We start from the raw sequence: 19,384 nt of genomic DNA, 5'->3' as shown, positions 1-19,384 counted from the left end.
CTCTTATTGTCTTAAATTACTGCTACAGATTTAAAAAAAAATTTATTTATTTATTTGGCTGAGCTGGGTCTTAGTTGCAGCATGCGGGATCTTCGTTGTGGCATGCTAACTCTTAGTTGTGGCATGTGGGATCTAGTTCCCTGACCAGGGATTGAACCCAGGTCCCCTGCACTGGGAGCGCGGAGTCTTAGCCACTGGACCAGCAGGGAAGTCCCAGATTTTTGACTGATCTCCTTGCACTGACTTTCAGTCCATACTCCATGCTACTTTCCGGAATGATCCTGATCTTACCGATTTAAATACTTCAGTGTCTCCTCACTGCCTTCAGGATAAAAATCCAAATTCCTTAGCTGTAACACATGAAGTCTTTCATGTTCCAGCCTGCCTCCCTGGCCTTGTGCCTCATTATCCTCTCCTCTTCCCTACTGCTACTTATTGGGTGGAGTTTTCCTCTGATAGCTACTGTTTTCACTTGTGGGTTTTACATTACTTTATAGGTACAAGATTTTAAAAAAGAATGGCAGTGGGAGGTATACGAAGAAATTGCCTTTATGAAAGAGAAGAATCAAAGAGCACAAATCTTTAAATACAAAGGGATGTGAAGGAGTTTTTGTTTTTGGATTATTAAGAATATGGTTGTGGTAGAGGAACAATCGTTTGTTAATATGACAAAGACAATTTTTGGTTGACATCTGAGAAGGTGGGAGTGGAGAGGAAAGCAAGGGAAAAAGAAAATTACATAGGACATGGGGAGGTGGCTGCAGTGGCTTCCTTGACCCCTGGAATATGTACAGTTTACAAGTCCCGTTCTTTCTGGATTTCTTGTGGCTTCCACACTTTTGGTTTGCATGGATATTTAAATTAAAAAGTAATCAAATCTTAAAATTTTGCCAAGAAGAGCCACTAAAACGAACAATTAACTACCATCTTCTTTCCAGTTTTTAGAATAAAAGACACTTGACCATCTAACAACACACAAAGAACATATTCTCAGGAGACGTTTTTAAACTGAATCAGTAAATTTATATTTCTAGCCCAGACCTCTCTCCTGAACCTCCAACTCTTCTAGTTGGTTGCCTATTTGACATTTTCACTTAGAAATCTAGTATCTTATGTTGAACATGTCTAAAAGGGAACTCCAGATTTCCAGTTTTCCCACTCCCATTCCCTAGAAGCCTGTAATACCTGTAGCTTATTCTTTTTGCTTCTTTATTTTTTGGTCATAGCACTTACCACCTTCTAACATACCATATAATTACTCTTCATTATGTTTATTATTTCTTGTCAATTTCCCCTGCTGGAATGTAAGCTTCAGGAAGGCAAAGATCTTTTGTTTTGTTCACTGATGAGTCCCAGATGTATTAAACAGTTTAGACATATTAGGCACTCAATATTTACTAAATGAATGAGTGAATGATTAAAATTCAGCTTTTTGAAAAACTCACTGTATTGTCCTTATTATTAATTTTTTTCATTTTATTGAAAAGTACAAACATCATCCTGGACCCATGTTGGGAGTGGGGAATTGCCTAATGAAGGAGTAAGGATGCAGTATCTCTGTATTCCCAAGACTGGAACTCTGAATGTGTTTTTTGGTACATGTATAACTCTACAAAACGGCTAGGTTTACAGTGTACTTTGGTATATAAGGATCAAACTGACGCAGGGATCTAGTCATGTGTCATATTGTTTCCTTGACAAAAAAGCTTAGAATTTTGTATTACCAACTTTCAAATTAGCTTTTGTAGCACAACTTATTTGTAAATTCAGATTTAACAAAACCTTATTAATCAGTTTTATTAATTACTTTGTTCCTGTAATGTTTTGAATGTAACTCTATTGTAGTACATTATATTGTAGTTATTTTCCGTGTTTGTTTCTTCAACTGAATTTTAAATCTCTTAAGTATAGGGAACATATGCTTATGGTTGTCTCCCTACTACCTATAAAAGTAACTGGAAGGTATTAGATGGTCAATAATTGCTTGTTTTATGAATAAATAAAAGACGTGAAATTAGGTTAATAAGTATTGATTGATTTAATCCTCATAACCTAGTGATGTAGGTGCCATTATTCCTGTTCTACAAAGAAACGGAGGCAGAGAAGTTAAGTAACTTATCCAGATTATATGCCTACTAAGGAACAGTACCAGAAAGTTGGTGGTTGTGTGTATTTTTTACAAATCCCTTGTGTTTGTTTTACAGTGTTCAAAGAGATTTTACATTTCTTTATCCTCCTTGATCCTATACCAGCTTTGGTAAGGCAGAGCAGATGCCATTCTCATTTTACAGAAGAAGAAAGTCTGGGTCAGGGAGGTTAAGTGACTTGCTCAGTGTTGCACAACTGAGAAATGCTGGGGCTGGTCCTAGAGCCCAGGTCTTTGGATTCCTAGTCTGATGCTCTGTCTGCCACACTGTGTTACCTAAATGCTTAATGAGCAAGAATGGAGAGGCACATAGAGAAATAATGTTTGTAGTTTATGTCTTCTGGCATTTAAATAGAGATCCACTAACGTAACTATAGGGAAATTAGAAAATTCTCTTTTTTTCTAATTACTTTTGGTATAGGCTCTATACATTTATAGTTTCTATTTTCATCTCCATTTCATTCTGTTGGTCTGTATAATGTAATAATTTAGAATATAGAATGTAAAGACATTTATGAAACATTTTATAAAGGCAATTAGGTAATATTTTTTTTTAATATGTACATATACAGAAAAATTTTCTATCCACGAGTGAAACAGATCCATCTACTCTGGGAGTTTCTCTTCCTATTGGTGAGAGGTTATCTGCCAAGGTAGGTGGGTAGGAGTAGTAATTGTTGGTAGCAGTTTTATGAGGCATCAAAATCATGAAAGAACATACTCTTGATTTAAATGCAAACAAGATCACATCATATCCTGTACTTGATTTTTTCAAAATCTGTGGAGTCTCTAGTGCTGTTTAAACAAGGTTTTTTGAATGTGAAATTTGTAACCATGTAATATGATATATTTCTTTAATATAATGATTTGTTGAATATTCAGAATTTGGTTTTTTTCAGCATTGGTTTCTAAGCTATAAAGTTCATGGTATATGACACAATTATCAGTGAGATGAGCGGATGAGAGAGTATACTGAGCTTTTATGTAGGTGGCATCTGGGGCTATTTGAATATGTGTTCCCATCACAAATACATGTACAAAATCTTAACAGGGCGTAGTGATTAAGCACTGTACACCTCTTGTAGAGACTCAAATTCCCAAGCTAGATGAGAGTCATGACACAGTATGTAAGACAAATGGACAGTTAAGTTTCAAAAGACAGCCTCGCTCTTTTAATACTTTTTTTTTTAGATTGTGCTGTTTCAATGATGTTGAAGGTATTAGGGCTTAAGAACATTTACTAATGCAACATGTTTGTATTTCAACAGAACATTTACGTTATAATATTTTACCTTTTTATGTTTAAAATATAACAAGGACCTTTCCTTAAACTTGGGAAAGAAATGGTTAGAAGCAGGTCTTTCAGGAGTGGGGTGGGGGACTGGAGGCAAGAGATGTCCCTGAGAAGGAAAGTAGGACAGTAACCTGGTCAGATCTTGGAAACATGCTAATGATAGACCTCCTGGCAAACACATTCATATACTTACTAGTGGGAGAGATTTATTTACGAATGCTTTTGGCGGAGTGCACCTGGATTGTCTAGGATTGATGTTGGTAAACAAACCTAGAATTCAGGGACTTACAGGGCATGGCTCCTAGGAAGGTATCATCTAAGCCAAGTAACTACTGGCGTATAAAATGGAGGTGTTTCATAATCAAAGCCGCTCCCTTAGTATTAGAGACCTCATGTGCTAATCTGGACTTAAGCATGTAGTAAATCTTATTTTAATGTGGCAAGAATGGACGTGGGGAATTGCATTGGTGGTCTTGGACCTCTTCATGCTTCTCCTGTGCCTTACAGCTACTTCTGTTCTTGAAAATATTAGTAAAGCTTGATTCTGGGTAAGATCTCTGATTTGTATGAGTCTGATTTGACATTAGGTACTTTTTCCTGATGTTGAAGTTAACGTTGCCTTTTGGTTTTCTATTTGAAGGAAAGGTTGAAACTTGAACGCAACAAAGAATACAATCAATTTCTCAGGGATAAGGAAGAATGCACGGAAAAGTTCAGACAGGTAGGAAAGAGTACTGAGGTAGGTTTTGCTTTTAAAGTAAATCTTTAACACCACAGGTTGAATATTTGCCCTTACTTGAAAATATTTTTATATTATTAGACATTTCACTTAGTTTTCTTACAAATATTTAAAAAGTTAAGCCAAATTGAACCAAACACAGGACATTTAAATTTTGAATTTTGTAAATGGTTTTATCTCATATTGAAGAACTTACCCTACTTTTTAACTTCATAGAAGAGATTTAATTTTAGAGATTGGTTTTAAGTGACGTTGTTTATTTTTTATTTTTAAATGATTTTTTTATATTGATAATTTCTAGCTATGTGTGTGTGTGTCTGTGTGTGTGTGTGTGTGTATATATATATATATATATATATATATATATATATATTTTTTTTTTTTTAACCCAAATTTAAGGGTGGTTGATGTTACTGGGGCCAAAAAAATTTACTACCTTCTGTATTCTTTGTGTTGAGAAGGAATTTAATTTGAAATATTTTGAAGCAATATTTAACTGCCAAAATATGCCTAATATCTCCCTGGCATAGTTTATCCTCTCTTTTTGTAGCCATCTATCCATATTACTGTTACCTATTAATTTGGTATTTATTAAGTTTTATTAAAGGATAACACTTTCTTGAAGGTATTTTTCCTAAAGATAAGATGTTTCTTATGGGTGATTAAGCTTTAGAGTTGAGACAGTAAATAGATTAAGATCATTTGAGAGTTTAATTGCTTTTTAAGAAATAGCATCTCTTTAAGATCTTTTTCTTCTTTTTTTCTTTTTTAATTGGCCAGCACAAGAATCAAAGAAGTAAAAAACCTATTAGTCAGGTTAAACCTGATTTACCTTCACAAATGCAGTCATCTTGGGAAAATTCAGAGGGTCCTAGGAAAGATGTCTTAACTCCTTCAGAGGCATATGAAGAGCTTCTAAACCAAAGACGACTAGAAGAAGACAGATACCGAAAACTAGATGATGAAATTGAATTAAGGAATAATAGAAGAGTCATTAAAAAAACTAATGAAGAAGTGGCCATTTCCAATAAAAAACATCAGAGGTTTGTCAGCAAGACTGACATTCCAGATAGAAGATTTCACAGGTTTAATGAGGATCGTGCTTTTGATAAACAGTATTATAGACCAGGCCAAGATCCTGAAGTAAGTGAAGAAATGGACGAGAGGTTTAGATATGAAAGTGATTTTGATAGAAGACTTTTGAGAGTGTATACAAATGACAGGTATTTACAACTTCATTTTTATCTTCTTTATTTGCTTAATATTATTCTTGTTACTTTTTATCATTATGTTAAGGAGACACAGTTTCATTTGATTTACATGATGCTTCAGTTTTAAGTTACGCCATAATTTTATGTGCCACTGTAGGAACAAAGAAAACAACCCAAGATGGGGAGAAAGGGGCCCCATTAAAAAGCTGGGACACTGAAAGACTACAACCTTTATATAAACTTAAATGGGAAATAGACTTTCCCACAGAAAAGGACAGAAGAAAAAACTTCCACTGTCAACCTTGGCACTGAGTGGAGGGAGTAAAAAGGAACTTCCCTGAGAATTTGAACTGTAAGCCAGTACTGATTCAGGTTTTCAGTCTGAATTCATGCTGCCAGTATTGTACAAAACAACTCTGAGGCGAGAATTCAGAGTTATCTCATATCCATAGTGCCCCTAGGTGACTGGCAGGAGAAAAATAACTTCTCCCTGCAATACTTGACTTACAACCAGGTCCAAGGCTCTCCTGGTTTCAGATGTTAAAATGTGGGGGAAAAAAGACACCTTAAAAAGGATGAAATACAGTTTATTCCTTTAATATTTCTATGTTCTAAGTACCTTTATCAACTTTTTTTGTTTTTAAGTTACTTATTGAATGTTTATTTTAGTGATATGGCACTAAAGTTTTTTGATCAGATTTTTAGATGCTTTTCAGTTCCTTTGCATGTTGTTTCTATGACACTATTTGTAATTTATTAATTGCTGCAGTGGGGTCTTATTAAGTCATTTGTCTTAATACTTAAAACTTGCTATATTTTAATCTAACTTTTGATTTGGAGATAAAAATATGGTAGGATCTGATATTTTCATTGACTAGTTAACCTGTAGGGATTAAATGTAAATGTTGAGCAGTTCGTGCGACCTGTTTCATTCATTAGTCCAAATAGATTATTTTTGTAGTATTTTAGAAAATTTTCTGAGACATAATGCTACATGTTCATTATTCTAATTATTAAATAATCATACAAAGCCTTTTCAGTTCTTTGTCATCTACTCTTTATTCTTTAGTTATTACATCCTGCTTATCCAATCTTTTTAATATTCACCCTGATTTAGGTAATTTGACTGAAGGATTAGAATTTTGTAATGCCAATTATAGTTTATCTCTGATTTGAATCTAATTGTACTTCAGAAAATGTTCTGAATTCTGTAATGTGTTATATTTGAAAATGTTTGTATCTGGAGGTAGTCAGAGGCTACCTGAACTACAAGAAGTTTCAGTTAGGGAAATACAGATATTCTTGGACTCTTGGTACTGCCTTATTTGTACATGAGAACTTTTTTTTTCTTATGGTGTCAGTTTACCTTTAGAGTATAATGTAATGCGTATCTTTTAAGTTTGGAATTTCAAAAAACTTATGATGGTTGTTGCTTTGTTTGTAATATATTTTAATCTATTATTTTTGTAATTACACCCTGTGATAATTTTATACATGAACTAACAAATCAATTTCAGCCTAATTATTTGAGAACAATCTTATTTTCTTATGTATCCCATGAACGAAATGAACTGTTTCCATATATAATCTTCCCCAAGTAGTAGTTTAAGAATAGATTAAATATGTAGATGAGTGAGAATAATTCCTGTTATACATTTTAATGTTTTTACAATATTTCTTAAAAATGTAAATCATTATTATACATCTTGTTAATGTGTAAACTCTTACATCTCTAACTGTAAGGTTTTTCACATATGTCTCCATGGCAGGTGAGGTTAAAATTGGATTTCTATATTTCAGATTTGGAGATTTCTAAAAGAAAAGATTTCACATTGAACATTAATTAGATTTATTTAGCAGGCAGAGTGGTTGCTAGGAAAAATGACTCTACTTGTTAGTGAAATTTTTGAGACTAAAGAAATGTGTAACTTCATTTGATCTCTTTTTTTTTAAAAAAATTAATTAATTAATTAATTAATTAATTAAAAATTTTTGGCTGTGTTAGGTCTTCGTTTCTGTGCGAGGCCTCTTCTAGTTGCGGCGAGCGGGGGCCACTTTTCATTGCGGTGCACGGGCCTCTCTCTGTCGTGGCCTCTCTTATTGCAGAGCACAGGCTCCAGACACGCAGGCTCAGTAGTTTTGGCTCACGGGCCCAGTTGCTCCGTGGCATGTGGGATCCTCCCAGACCAGGGCTCGAACCCGCGTTCCCTGCACTGGCAGGCAGACTCTCAACCACTGCGCCACCAGGGAAGCTCCATTTGATCTCTTGATTTAACTATTTATTCTTAAAACAGTTGTTCCTTGGTATCCAAGGGGGATCGATTTCAGGACCCCTCACGGGTATCAAAATTTTTGGATGCTCAAGTCCCTTATGTAAACTGGTGTAGTGTTTGCGTGTAATCTATGCACATCTTCCCTTATGCTTTAAATCATCTCTAGTTTACTTATAATATCTAATCTAATATAAATGCTGTGTAAATAGTTGTGCTATATATTGATAAGTAGTTACCTGTGTGCGGGAAATTCAAGTTTTGCTTTTTGGAGCTTTCTGGAATTTTTCCCCCCAAATGTTTTCTATCCAAGATTGGTTGACTCCACGGATGCAGAACCTACAGATACGGAGGGCTGACTATATACTGAGAAGTACAAAATTTTTCTTCATTCTTCTAAATTTCCCGTGTTCTCTTTTTTCCTTCTGATAGTCAACATGCGATAAATTTCAGTTTTGATTTTTAGTAATTTTTGATTTTTAGGTTTTTAGTCTCAGTTCTTTTCTAATTACCCTATAAACTTTTCCATATATCATTATGTATTTATTAATGAAATATTTTCCCCACTTTTGGAAGGATAAAGCCCAGGAATGATTTTACTTTTCTAAACTAATCATTAATCACTGGCAAGTGTTTTAAAATAGTTAACAGAATGGTTAGCACTTAGCTCAACAGTTGCATTCTGTGTGTGTGTGTGTGTGTGTGTGTGTGTGTGCGCGCGCACGCGCGCGTGCCTGTGTGTATTGTTTGATACATATTTACCAATTTAAGTAAATTTATAATGTTTTAGGAGCTTTCTAAAGTTGAATATAATAGTGTATCTTATAATACTTTGAAATTTATATGCTTTTAAAAAAGATAGTCATCCTAGTCTTTATTATTTAACTTGAGCTGTAGAAGTTAATATATTACCTTATTATGTTTTACTTTATAACCAATGTTAATGAGTAAAAGAAATTTTTAGCCTTAAAGGATGCTGTTTTTTAAATTTTTTATGTGATTAATGCAGTTAGCACTTCCAGTCTGTTTTACTCTTGATATTTGTTAGTTTGTAATCTTGCTAGTTATGTAACAAAATTCTGAAATTCCGCTCCATCTGCAATTAGAATCTGAGGTAGAATTAGAATCTGACTCAATAGATTTGAGTGCTCGCTTACTTAGTGTAGGACATTCTAAGAAGTGTGCATGCTTAATATGTAAGGTATAAATGAGGAGAAATAGCTTATTAGAACATGAGTTATTTGACTTGGTATTACTTTTTTTCTTGTAGTAGTTACTTTTCATTTATACTTGGAAGGACCATTTTTATATTAATTATTTTCCCCACTTTAAAGATGGGGTAAATATTAGAAAAACAGTTATTGAATTAAAGTAAATATAAAAATTGGGAAAGAACAGAAAACAATGAGAAAAATGGTGACCAACATTTAACAGCTCAGTAGTTTTCTTTTAATTTCTATAGTTGAGAGTACCCCTAATAGCAGAATTCATTCACATTAGAGAAATTTTTACTATGAAACCAGGTGATGTAACCATTATGAATTAGATGATTTCTTTTAAGTAAGGAGGAATTTGATTCTTTCTCCCTGTAAGTTGTGTCAGGACTAACAGATGGTAAATAGTTTATTTTTATAATATGTCATTCTTGATAGCATAAACATTGTAAATTTACTTCTGAAGTAGTTTTTTTCATTCTGTGGTTTATTAATGAAAAAGATACATTACTGTCATTTAGGAGTTGTTCATTCACATTTAAATTAGCTGAAAATACCTGTGGTTTTAAACAACTTGCTTTTCTTCTGTAAGAGTTATTTTTTTAAAGATAAACTTGTGTTAATTTAAATAATTAATTAATTAATTAATTTTAAAATTTTTGGCTGCGTTGGGTCTTCGTTGCTGTGCGCGGGCTTCCTCTAGTTGCCGCGAGCGGGGGCTCCTCTTTGTTGCGGTGCGCGGGCTTCTCATTACGGTGGCTTCCTTTGTTGCAGAGCACGGGCTCTAGGCGCGCAGGCTTCAGGAGTTGTGGCTCACGGACTCTAGAGCGCAGGCTCAGTAGTTGTGGCACACGGGCCTAGTTGCTCCGCAGCATGTGGGATCTTCCTGGACCAGGGCTCGAACCCGTGTGCCCTGCATTGGCAGGCGGATGCTTAACCAGTGCGCCGCCAGGGAAGTCCCTTGTGTTAATTTTTAGAGTAAACTTGCCTTCTAGCCTATACCTGGTTTCTTTGGGCATTGAGATTTGAACCTAATTAACTAGAATTACTGACCCGTTTCTTCAAGGAAATAGAAAAAGCTTTTTCCATTTAACATAGCTTTAACTTTTATTTTGTTGGTAGGATGGTGAAACTATTTTACAATTATTTTACTCCCTCAGTCAAATCTGATTTGCTATGTGAAAGGAAATAAATTCTTCCTTTTATGAGGTCTGTCCCTTTCTGAAAAAACTTTCCTAGCATGTGCCAGAATTCTGGACTCCCTGAAGGAAAGCAGGTGTTCAGCATAAACTCTATTGCTTGTACCAACAGTTTAGGCACAGTGGGTCACTCTTATCAGTTCTGAGAATGGTGGACTCCTCCCAAAAATCTGTGTTCTCAGGTGCCAGCTAAGGGCCAATCTTGCAAACAGGGCTTTCTAAGGGTAAGCAATCTCAGGCATGCTCTGTTTACTCTTTTCTACACGTGTGTATTTATATAGATGCAGTATAAATAAATCTGGTTGCCTGGCATTGTTAATTACAAATTTGAATTTAAGTTTATATTTACCTGTTCTTTAAGTGGTAGAAATAAGGAATGACACTAAACTGATATGTCAGTTTAAAAGAGAGATTTGAGCACTTAGGCTTTAGATATAAAATCAGCTGTGTTTTGATAAATTGAAATAAGTTTGAAATTCTTTTTTGAAAGGGATTGGGGAGGATTCTGTTTTAGATATGGATAAAAAATGGAAGCCATTTATCTGTCATGCCACAGGTCATACATTATTAAGGTTACAGTTCTGGGTAATCTTTTCTCCACAGGTGATATTGACAATATATGATAGAAACAAAGAGAGGGTTTTATATGCTGGCTCTGTGGAGAGTGATAAGTTCCTTTTCCTCTAAAAATTGCTGTTTTTCTTAACGTGATAATCAGATTCACCTAAAATATTGAACAATACTGTAACAACCATATTTCTTACTAGTGGTCCTCATGAGAGACAATATAGTTTGTTAACTCAACAGCTATGCAAAGAAATATGACTTATGAAATGCTGATTTTCATGGGTGCTGATAAATGTTGGTGTGAAAAGTCATGTTGGTTTCTCTGGTATGAGAAGTTAAACTTTCCATGTTTGCCAAGTGGAAAAAAGATTAATTGAAAAACATTTAAAAGTTATTTTCTGAAAAGCATTCTTAAGAAAATAAAAGAAATTCTAATCTTTCTTTTTGTTGTTCATGACCTTGTAAATAAAGTGAACTAATTTTCTACCCATGTTTACAATGTTCTGTATTCACCTGTTGCTAGTATTTAGTATTTCATGTGATTTACAGTGTTAGCAAATGTTGTGGCTTGCTACATTTGATTTGATTTAATGGTTAAGACTGCTGCTGTACTTTTAAGTTAAAAAGGTTTGTATATTCAGTGAAATAATTCCCAGAATCTATGAATTTTGATTAAAAAATGATCTCATTTTGAAATTTGACTATTATCTTCATGAGGGCAAGGACCATGTCCACATACCCAGTACCTAGATTTAGTACTTGGCATGTAGTTGGTGCTCAACTACTCTTTCTAAGTATTCTAAGTATTCTTTGAATAAGTGAATAATAAAAAAGTCTTATTAGTATTTGCATAGCTTTGATATTAAAAATTTCTAGAAGTTATATTGAAATAGTTTGTAATAACCTCCCTTTGTTTTAAAGACTATTGAATCTAAACTCTTAGTGTCTCTTATTAACCAGCAGATCATACTTGAGTCAGATGTCATTTGAATTAATTTTAGAATGTATTTACAATAAAACTTCATTTTAACACTTGGTTCCCTTTAATATTTCCAACATCAAATGTAAAAATACCAAAGAGATAAGAAAAGTCCACTGTATGTGGAACAAACTCTGTAAGCTAATGTGTTTTTAAGGATGTACGGGAACAGACGAGGGAATGTGCCTCCTATGGAGTATGGTGGTGATGTCACAGAACAGTCAAACATACGAATTTCATCTGCTGGAAATCAAAGGTATAGTATGTAATATAAATTCTGCCCTTCAGTCATTGTACTGTAAAACAGCAACTGCTAAAACTGGCTTGCTGGAAAACTAGAAAGGTATAGTATGTTAACAGCCTTCCTTATTAGTGAGAAAGGAATTAGGGAGAAAGGGGGAGGGGAGAATTGTGTTAAATGAAAATTTATGGAACTTTACAGCATTCTTTTGAAGTACAAGTTTTGATTATAAAGTGTGCCAAGGTGTTCTGAGTCCCTATCATTATAAAGCATATATATTTGTTTGAACTAATGAAAGGAGAAATAAGTGTATAATTTAATGGACTAAAAATCAATTTAAAATATCTTGGAGTTATAGAGATGACGTAACTTGAAATAAATTGAAAATGTTCTTATAATATGAGTTTTCTTTTCAAAACTTTGTTTTTCAACATATTGGGTAGATAACTTTTATGCTTACTTTGTAAAATTAGTACTCATAGATAATTGTGTCATGTTGAAAAAAAGGAAATTATATGCATTTTATATTCATGTTCTCTTTCTGTAGTTTTTATCATTTTGGTGGCTTTATTGTGTTGTACGTAAGGATAAATGGTTCCGAATTTATAGTGCATAATGAAAATAATATTGTCATGTGTCAAGAAAGGTGTCTGTTTTCTTTGAAGAAAAGTAACACATAAAAATGCTTGAGATAGAGAATTTGCTATTTGAGTCTAATTAATTAAATTTTCTTTGAGAGAGTTGTCATTTTTTTTTTCCTTGTTTCTTTCAAGGAAGGAGTTTTTTAGAGATGATCTTTTCAAAGTGCGGGTATAGATATCCTTCTTTTTTAGGATTTATTTATGTGTACTTGTTCTTATGAAAAAGGGTTTCCTGAATTTTTGTTTTTGTTTCCTAAAAATTATTTGGGTTTTAATTCTTTTTGTTTTTTGTTTTTAGCGCTCGAGACAATGAACCATCCATACCTGCTAATCGAGAGATGTGTAGTCCTTTTGCAGGGATGCTCTTTGGTACGTACAAAAACCTCCAGTTGATTAGACTTTTGTGGAGTGTTTTATAAGAGGTCTTCGTGAGAACTCAGTGTTGTAATTAATACCACTCTTACTAATAATAGAAAACATTTCTCTAGTGCTTACTTTATGATAGGCACTATGCTAAACATTTAGCATATTATATAGCTATTATAATTATTTAGTGTATTATATAGCTCTGTGTATAATTTTAAAGCTAAATAACTTTTATTTAGTGATGAACTTTCTACTGATGATAAATAAATATTAATTTCAGTAAAATCTTTTAAATTCATATTTCACTTTGTCGTAGTGTTGGCTGTCTATTTCTTATATCCTATTTTATATGTGATAATTTCTTTCTTCATTCTTTTTCTTCTTTAGCTAGCACAAAACTGCCTTACATTTTAGTTCAGTTCCCCTGAACTAAACCTTTTTATCCGTTGATAAACATCCTTTCCCATGTTCTTTCCATGTAGTTTCTGAGAAAGTGTTTTGTTCAAATAATGATTATAATCCAGATTTTCTATTTATTTTGTCAGAAATGAAGGTCATCGCCTAAGATAAGCATGTTGATTTGCTATATTAACTTGTCACATTTAATTTCAGAAACAGTGTGAAGAGAGCATACTTCCTGTATGTAACTTTAAGTAGAAAAGTGGTCTCTTCTTTGTGTAAAACTATTAGAAAAAATTGCCTGAAATTTTGTTTCACTGAAGTATATGAAGAAATTGGATAATAGTTTAGATTCATTCAACCTAAAAGCAGTCAGTAATTTAAATTTTGGCTTAGAGAAGTATAATTGCATGATATTCTCAGACTTTTGTTTCCTTGAAATGGCTATTATGAGAAAAATGGCGTAACACCTAGAGTTTTATTCTAGTGTAATGTCTTTAAGTGAGAATTGACCAATTTAGCCTATCAGTAAGTCAGAGTAAGGGCTTGCTTCTTATGATGTATTTTGTTAAACATGGTAAAAATTGGAGAAATGGCTTTCTGTGTTGAGAACCTACTGACAAATAATTTTATCAATAAATGGATTACTCTACCCTGAAATTTTAAAGATGAATGGCATGAATTTATCATTAATGCAATCAGGAATTATAGATTAATGTTTGATGATAGAGTCATGTTTGGAATAGGCTATTACACTCTTTTAATTCAGTGATTTATCTCGCGGTTGTATCTTTTCCCCCAGCCCAAATTTGTGTGTCCCTTTAGGGAGCTTACTCTCTCCAGAGGCAGCACATTCCAACTTCACTTGGCTCTGATTGTTGCAATATTCTCATTTCAATTGAGCTGAAATTTGTCTTCCTATAATTTTGCCCCAACGATCTTGTTTGGAGCCTTTTGCTTTATTTAAAGAATTAAGACAGTTGACTGCTGAGAGCCAAAGTAATATATTATGGGGTTTCTAACAGAATCATGGGTCATTTAGAAGTATGTTTTAAAATTTCCAAATACTTGGGGATTTTCCTGCTTTTTGTCATTGACTGCTTGTTTAATTCCCTTATGGTCTGAGAAAATAATTTGTAAATTTCAATTATTTCAAATTTGAATTTTTTTAATAAAACTTTAAAAAGTGACTCAGAATATAGTCTTTCTTGGTGAATGTTTAATGTGTGCTTGAAAGAGTGCGCATTGTGTGGTTGTTGAGTGTAGTGGTTTATAAATGTCAGTTAAGCCTATTGGTTGATAGTGATGTTCACGTCTTGTACATCTTTAATGACTTTTAACTGTTCTTCTACCAGTTGTTTAGAGAGAAGTGTTAAATTCTCTGACTACCTTGTTCTTAGTGTGGGGCCTGGAGAGATTTTCTCAGTGTTCCTGCACCTTCCTCAGTTTTTAGCAAGACCTGCCAGCCCCTGACAGAAGAGGGTGTCTCTCTTGCCACACTTTTCCTTCCTCAGCAGTAGATTGCTGTAGCAAAGCTGGCCCTGTGCATTTGGTTCTCTGAAGTGAGTATCAGTGTTCCTGCCTCTCCTCAGAGTGGTAGCCAAACTCTCCTTTATGCCTGTGGAGGATCTTCTTTTTTTTAATGAATTTATGTATTTATTTTTTGGCTGTGTTGGGTCTTTGTTGCTGCACGCAGGCTTTCTCTAGTTGCAGCGAGCGGGGGCTACTCTTTGTTGTGGTGTGCTGGTTTCTCATTGCGGTGGCTTCTCTTGTTGCGGAGCATGGGCTCTAGGCACTCAGGCTTCAGTAGTTGTGGCACGTGGGCTTCAGTAGTTGTGGCTCGCGGGCTCTAGAGCGCAGGCTCAGTAGTTGTGGCGCACGGGCTTAGTTGCTCTGCGGCATGTGGGATCTTCCTGGGCCAGGGCCCGAACCTGTGTCCCTTGCTTTGGCAGGCAGATTCTTAACCACTGCGCCACCAGGGAAGCCCTGTGGAGGATCTTATACGTGAGAATTTCCTGCTCTTCCCCTAACAGTAGCAGACCTTTGCTTTGTATGAGTGCAGAATGCTGGGTCCAAGGTTTTCTGCCCTTCAACCAATAGATTACTTTATATGAGAGAAGAGTCTGGAATGTGGGTGTTGGTTTTCTGTTGGTTTGTTTGTTTGTTTTGCCTCAGAATGGTGTCTTTTAGGTGTCTTGCGTTGCCCCATCTTCGGTCTCATAAGCATCTGGTAGGGGCAGCAAGTGAGTGCAGATTCCCCTTCTGCATTGCCATTCCAATCCACAGAAAGCCTTAAAGAATTCATTAGCGTTTCAGTTATTTTCTTTTTATCTACTTCTAAGGTAGCTGCCTATTTCTCTGTACTCTGGTAAAGGTAAAACACTTGGGTTGTCCCATCTTTCTATGGATTGGTTTTTATACCCTTTGGAATTCAGTTTACCTGGTTGCTTGTAACCTCAGCTCTCTGATGGGCTTTTTTAAAGTTTTGATTTTGTACATGATTGAGCTTTTTTCCATCGTGGGGTATGAGCAATGTTCTCTTGTGGCTTTCTAGTTTCTAAGCAGAAGTAGGACTCCCCATTTAGTTCTTTATAATAGTTTCCATTTCCTCCTCATTATATTACTATTTTCATTTAAATATTTGGGCATAGTTATGATAGCTGTTTTAACATCTTTGTTGTTACGTCACCTCTGTTGTTTTATGTGATTTTTCTTTTAATTGATTAACTTTTCTAATCACTGTATTGGGTTTCTATTGCATCACAGATTAGCACAAATTTAGTGACTCAAAACGTCACACATCATCTGAGTTTCTGTGGGTCATGAATTTTGTTGGGTCCTTTGCTCAGGATCTCATAAGGCTATCGTCAGGGTGTCAGCCAGGCTGTTTTTAATCTGGAGGCTCATGAGGGAAGAAGCCCATTCATATTTTTTACTAAATTCATTTCCTTGTGGCTGTATAACTAAGGGCCCTGATTTCTTACTGGATCTGCTGGAGACTGCCCTCAGTTCCTGGAGGCTGTTTCTTGCCACATGGGCTTCCTCACCAAGGCTGCTTATTCTATCATGCCAGCAAGGAGAATCTCTAAACTCAGTGAGGGCTTTTATCTGATTATATCAGACCCACCCAAGATAATCTCCCTTTCGATTAATTCAAAATTGATTTGGGCCTTAATTACATACATCTGCAGATTCCTTTCACCTTTGCCTTATTCATTGGCTAGATGCAAGTCAAAGGTCCTGCCCACACTCGGGGAAGGTTTATACAGGGAGTCAGTGCCAGAAGGCAGGGAACATAGGATCTGTCTTAGAATTTTGCCTACCACCGTCATGTTTTTCTGTTACTTAAGGACCAGTCTTTCAGAGGCCTTATTTTAAATTTAAACTTAGCTGGGACTTCTAGAGTAGCCTTCGCTCTAGGAAGATTGTTCAGCCTTCCTGCTACAGAGTGACCTTTCTCGGGCTCTTCCCTGAATACCCTTAGAGGATCACCGAGAACTCCAGTCTAGCTGGCTGGAGCTTAAATTTCTCTCCACTTTGTTTGAGGAGGTCTGAGAATTCAGTTTATGTGTCCTCCGTAATTTTTTGCCCAGCCTAATGGAATTTCACTCTGCATACACAGACTAGTACACAGTAAAGTCTGAAGGAACGCCTTTACAGATTTCTAAAGCCCTTTTTACGCTTCTTTTTGAATCTTTGCCCTAAACTTCTAGTCATTTTAGCTTTCCTGAATTTTGATCTTTATCTGCTCAATTTAACATAATTTCCCAGCTTTGTTTGGATTTTTCCCTCCCTGTACCCGTGGAGATTGCATGCAGGCAGAAACGGGTGCCTGAAGGGCTCACCTCATTTATTTAACTTCTCTCAGGTATTACAGTTGTGTGCTACCTGTTGTCCAGTGTCCAGTGTCTGAAAAACAGTTATTTCATATATTTTGCCTAATTTTTTTATTATTTTTTTAATGGAGGGAGGCTAAGTTTTCTGTTTGTTAACTCCATCATGATCAGAAGCAGAATGGATATATCTACTTTGATTGTAAAACATTATTATTAACCTTAATGTAATTTATGTTATTACCCTTTGGGAGCTTCACTGTTGCTAACATCTGTCCTTAATGGACAAACTCAGATGCTGTGTGTCCAACTGATGGTTGGGAGACTAACAATTAAGGTAGTAGAGAAATTTCTGGTTTGGTTGCATTTTTGATATCCCTGTGATTTGTGTAATGTTCCAGATTTTGCATATCTAGATTAAGAGGTTATTTTGTGTGATTAACATGCAATAATAATAATTTTCTGTGGATCCAAGATGCTTGCATGACTGGATTTTCACGTAAGTGATACCAGAACGAGAGGTTTATATATTTTTTTCTGTAGAATTGAGGTAACTATTGAAGTTTTTTGAGCAATGTGTCATCATGATTAGTGTTGTATTTTAAGATAGTTAGTCTTACATACGTGTGCTGGTTGTATGGAGTAGGGAGGCAGGGAGGAGTTCCGGAGACTAGTTAAAAGGTTATTGCTGCAATTCAGGTAAAATATAGAGAGTTCCTATCCAAGGCTGAAGGCCATGAGAATAGAGAAGAGGGTCCTCACATGAAGTAAATAAGAAAGCATAAGCCATCAAAGTTACAGTGGGGTTTTGAGGCTCGATTATTTGGTCAGTAACAGAAAACAAAGAAGAGCAATTGCTTTTGAGATGTTCATTTTGAACACACTTGTTAAAGTTAAGGGGCTTGTGGGAGATGTTAGTGGAGATATTATCCTGATTTTTGGAAAGTGGGGATAGGAGTTAGAATATTCTCTTATTTAAGAAGGTTTTTGACTAACGTAGAAGTTTGGGAAGGATTAATGTGTCTTGGGTTTGACACATAGTAGTTATTCATAAATTATGAAACTAGTTGAATAGGTAATGATACATATGATTTACCTTCTATATTTGCTGCATATGTAGTAATTATACTCTTTGATATAATTAAAAATGGAGATTAAAAAATTGACTTTCCAGTTACATGTGTTGCTTAAGAGTTAAGACTGCATTTTTTTCTTACCACTTTCTAGGAGGTGAAGATCGAGAACTTATTCAGAGAAGGAAAGAGAAATATAGACAAGAACTATTGGAACAAATGGCTGAACAACAGAAGAACAAGAGACGGTAATGAAAGGTTTGCATTTTAAAAAGATGTTTTGGATTTAAATGCGTTTGTTTAAAATGACATAGTGGTGACTATTACATGGTAAAATAAGGGGATATTTTTCCTAATACGATTCAGTATTTGTAAATCATTCTATTTCAGTCTCCACATTGTAAATCAGCCAGGGTAATAAAACAGATACCATGAGGGTGTTCATTTTCTTTATCATAGGTAACAAAGGAGACTATGTGTTCATCCTGTAACAGGCCTTGTACATACTTTCATTAGTTTCTTCAATTTTAGGGTAGCATTTAATGTTATCTACATGCCCACTGTATTATCCCATATATAGTAGCAAATATAAAAGTATTTTGTCTTTTAACAATGAAATGGTAAGCACACGTATATGTGCTGTATAAAAATAATCATGATAGATCTACAGATATTTATATTGTATACAAGTCTCAGAGTTTGTAATCTTTCATGTAGAAATACCTGTGAAATATTAATTTCAGTTTAAAATTAGGGATAGATATCTTGGTTCTAAGAGAATTTGAGACCTGTCATCTTTTAGTTTTGTTTTTTTTTTCTCTCTATCTTAGAGGAAGCCAATATCTACTGTCTGATATTAGCCATCTTTAACATCATTTTCTTAAAAACTCTTATTGGAGAGTATCGTATTAATTTTTAATTTTTTTACCCTCCTTTTTGTGAACTGAAGATATACATGAACCTTAAAAAAAGTTTTTTATTTGTTTCACTAAGTAAAGATTTTGTTTTACTTCTCTACTTTATTCTGTGTGAATTCCTTAGACTTTGAAGTATCCCAGGCACTGGTTTAGAGATATTTATTCCAAGGCAGTTTACATGTGAATGTTAGTTTACTTTGCACCAAATTGGAAAATTTAGTTTTCAGAATTATTTAAGGCTTTATTGTCAGTTAAAGGAATTATTTGTTTTTGGAGATGTTATTGCATGGACTTT

At 34.7% G+C, this 19,384-nt stretch overlaps 1 protein-coding gene across 8 annotated transcripts in view; it reads left to right on the top strand.

The window, feature by feature from the left end:
• CSPP1 (centrosome and spindle pole associated protein 1) overlaps nt 1–19,384 on the top strand; it is a 226,232-nt gene that overhangs the window by 131,832 nt on the left and 75,016 nt on the right. For 6 of the 8 annotated variants that reach the window (XM_057531763.1, XM_057531765.1, XM_057531760.1 and 3 more), the window contains 6 exons: nt 2,719–2,799; nt 4,081–4,179; nt 4,960–5,402; nt 11,777–11,875; nt 12,800–12,870; nt 18,327–18,420. In XM_057531763.1, coding sequence (XP_057387746.1) covers nt 2,719–2,799; nt 4,081–4,179; nt 4,960–5,402; nt 11,777–11,875; nt 12,800–12,870; nt 18,327–18,420 — 887 coding nt within the window. The remainder of the gene's footprint in view (nt 1–2,718; nt 2,800–4,080; nt 4,180–4,959; nt 5,403–11,776; nt 11,876–12,799; nt 12,871–18,326; nt 18,421–19,384) is intronic. The other 2 variants (XM_057531766.1, XM_057531764.1) reach the window with 1 other exon arrangement.

The sequence above is a fragment of the Balaenoptera acutorostrata genome, chromosome 17 (assembly GCF_949987535.1).
Source record: "Balaenoptera acutorostrata chromosome 17, mBalAcu1.1, whole genome shotgun sequence".
NCBI classification, from domain to species: domain Eukaryota; kingdom Metazoa; phylum Chordata; class Mammalia; order Artiodactyla; family Balaenopteridae; genus Balaenoptera; species Balaenoptera acutorostrata.
The sequence above is the reverse complement of the archived record's forward strand: the minus strand, read 5'-3'. Positions and strand labels throughout refer to the sequence as shown.